At 32.4% G+C, this 3,033-nt stretch overlaps 1 protein-coding gene across 1 annotated transcript; it reads right to left on the bottom strand.

Moving 5' to 3' along the window:
- LOC134273770 (IQ calmodulin-binding motif-containing protein 1-like) lies at window positions 1-2,902 on the bottom strand (the record flags this gene model as incomplete). Its single annotated transcript, XM_062755986.1, has 6 exons — window positions 1-266; window positions 516-672; window positions 1,166-1,297; window positions 1,845-1,993; window positions 2,548-2,690; window positions 2,793-2,902. Coding segments are annotated over 6 exons (882 nt in total), but the record flags the coding sequence as incomplete, so codon positions are not given.
- Between the last annotated feature and the right edge of the window lie 131 nt (window positions 2,903-3,033).

Raw genomic sequence — 3,033 nt, 5'->3', positions numbered from 1 at the left:
CCAAAGGAAGTTTCTTCCTAATAAATATAAACATTGTGTAAAAGATTTTTAAAAAAAACTAATATCACAGAAATTCTAAAATAAAATGTAGTCCTCCTCTTCATATTCCTGATCTTGTAATTCATCACGGAGCTTTTTCCACCAAGGCTGCCGTAATAAACGTAATGTTTCTATGTGATCAGTCCTGGCTTTGGTTGCTATTGGTAACACATTACTAGAATACATTTCAATGTCCTTTTCACCTGCATCTTTTAAAGGAGGTGCCACTGAAATAAAGCAAAAGCATGGTAAATTTTCTTAATATACTACACGTAGTATGTACTTCAGATTTCAGTGACTTTTCATTTTGTCTTTCTGTAATACAATACAATTTACAATTATAACATTTTAAATATTACAGTGTTGTAACTGACAAACTATGTGATTAAATATATATGTACATGTAGTAACTAATTATGTGATTAGGGAAGTACAGTTTTTAAGTGCTTGAATCCCTTCCAGTGATATATACTTACGTGACAGAAGCTCTGAGTCCGTGTCCAGTCTCGCTAGCAGTGCTTCTCGATGGGCGTGCTTTTCTCTTGTACTTTTTAGTGTAACATAATGTCTTTGTAACATTTCAGCGGCCTTTTTGTGAACTTTTTCCAGATCTTCCCTTTTTGAATATTGAGGCTATCACAAAATAAAAATAAATATTTACTGTGCTTTCGCATTGATGCATTATCAGTTTAAGAAATCTGTTAATGAAATTAAAATAAAATTATGGTCTTTATGAATCCATTGACATCTTACTATTTTATTCATGTCCCATACTAACCAGATTTTACTTAGTAAAACTTTAAAATTAACCAAGAAATGATAAACCAATAAGTTGTTAATTTTACCACAGGGGATATATACATGTACTAAGTCATACTTTCATGAGATATGTACAAATGTATATCTATATCCTGCTAAAATTAGTTTTATTTTAATTATGAAATCTGGAGTCCAAAACCTAAGCAATATGTATGTATGAATTCCCATGATGACACTCACCAGTTAGCTAAATTCAATGATAATCAGAATGTGTTCAGTGATTGTTAGAGTAATGATGCTGACTAACTTTTCTTCTTACTGGTTAATATAGAACACAGGGCACAATAAACTATCTACGGACACTTACTGGATTCTCGTCCCTGAACTGTGTTATCTGTTGTTGTAGCTCCACTCTTCTGTTTTCTGTCAATCCAGGTGGTTTAATTGTGAAATGAAATCTCTCTCTCTTCTTTCTCATCTTCTCCAGCCATTTCCTCACCTGAAACAAATACCAGCTAGTAAGAACTTAAGAATTCCAAACATTGATATCTTAATTATGGTATAATGAATATATATATTTAAGTGAGTTGGATTATTGTTAAATCCCGACCACTTTTTCTTCAATAGGTATTTTAACCACAATATCTTGAATCTTCCAATATCTCAAAGTTTTATAATCTAGCTCTTCTCCACTGCATTTGAAAGAATGAAGTTAAAGTGTAATCAGAATGGTTTGTTATTAATAATTACACTGTTACAGGTTATTAAGATTTCAAAAAAATATACTCTATTAAAGGAAATATTTATAATGTATTTTGTCTGATAAAATTTTGCATAAATAGAATTTCCAAAGGCTGTACACAATATTGCTGGTTATATGTTTCAAATTATTCTTTATTTACAAGTTACATTGTTGCTAACATTTAAACAGTTACTGACATCATGTTCAAACAATAAAATGTTTTTCCAACCTACTTTTCTGCACATATCATTCTTATAATATTAAAAATTACAATATCTGTTAAAGACTGAGCTTCCTTGCTTACCCCCCTTTGTAAGATAACGGCTGCCTTGTAGCGGTGAATGAGGACCCTTTTCTCATCCATTGTCTGACGCGAGTGGAATCCTCGCCAGTTCCTCTGGATTTTAATGGCTGCCTGAATCTGCTCATTCTGCAGATACTTCTCAACATGAGCTGTTTTGAAGTAAAACAAAATTCTTATATTTAATATATTTTCCACATTGTTATGATAATGGATTTCTGAAAAAGAAATTTTGATTTACATAAAAATCTGTATAAATTGGTCAATCGTCATCTCAAACAGAAGCTGGCTCCAATAGGAGAATTACCATCATTACACTCCACTTCTACACTAAAAAGTAGGATCTACTCTTTTGTTCTTGGAATGTCCGAGTCATATAAAGATCTACCTTTTGTTCTAGAACTAATGAGGATGACATTTTTTTTTAGGAATCACCATTAGGTATAATAGCTTTTATTCAAGGAATTACTGTCACTATTACTTCTAGCTTCTTTTTCTATGAATTACTAAGGCACCATTAGTTTTAGCTTTTGTTTTGTAAGAATTTATCAAGCCACCATGAATTTCAGACTTTGTTCAGTTGGAATAACTTAAGCATCAGAATGCATGTATAACCCTTTTGTTATAGGAAAATCTGAGCCATGAGATCAACTCATTTGTTGCAGATAAGTTTCCATAGATTTACAGATTGAATTCTTTGACCTACCCGCTGGTAATATTTCTATCGTGTGGAGTTGCTTTTCTTTGAATTCTCTCAGTATCTTTTGTCTGTTGAGCTTCAGTCTCCTCTCCAGTTCTAACGCTTGTCTCGCCTCCTCCTTCCTTCGCTCCATCACAATTTGTCGCCTCCTGAAAGTGGTATGTAACAAAGGAATTAAAAATATTAATAAAAAAGGGATATATGAGGATCTACCAGTAGAAAATGTAAAGTTGACTATTTAAGTCACATGCCTGTACGTATTCTGGAACTTGGAGAAGGCTTTGTCGGCTTTCCTGAGTTTCTTCCTTGTAATGAACCCTCTCCATATTGTCTGAATGACTACAGCTGCTCGGGCAAATCTCTGTTTGATAAAAAATAATAAGTTCTCAATAATGAATTTCTACATCTTCTATAAAGGACGTAATAGGGGTTGTATTTGTTTTCTTCTAAAGTCAACAGTTGATTTTTTTACAAAACTTCTGGTAAAATTTA

The sequence above is a fragment of the Saccostrea cucullata genome, unplaced genomic scaffold, assembly GCF_032062105.1.
Source record: "Saccostrea cucullata isolate Sc308-1 unplaced genomic scaffold, CSIRO_AGI_Scuc_v1 ctg6456, whole genome shotgun sequence".
Taxonomy (NCBI): Eukaryota; Metazoa; Mollusca; class Bivalvia; order Ostreida; family Ostreidae; genus Saccostrea; species Saccostrea cuccullata.
This window is presented reverse-complemented; position numbering and strand designations above follow the sequence as displayed.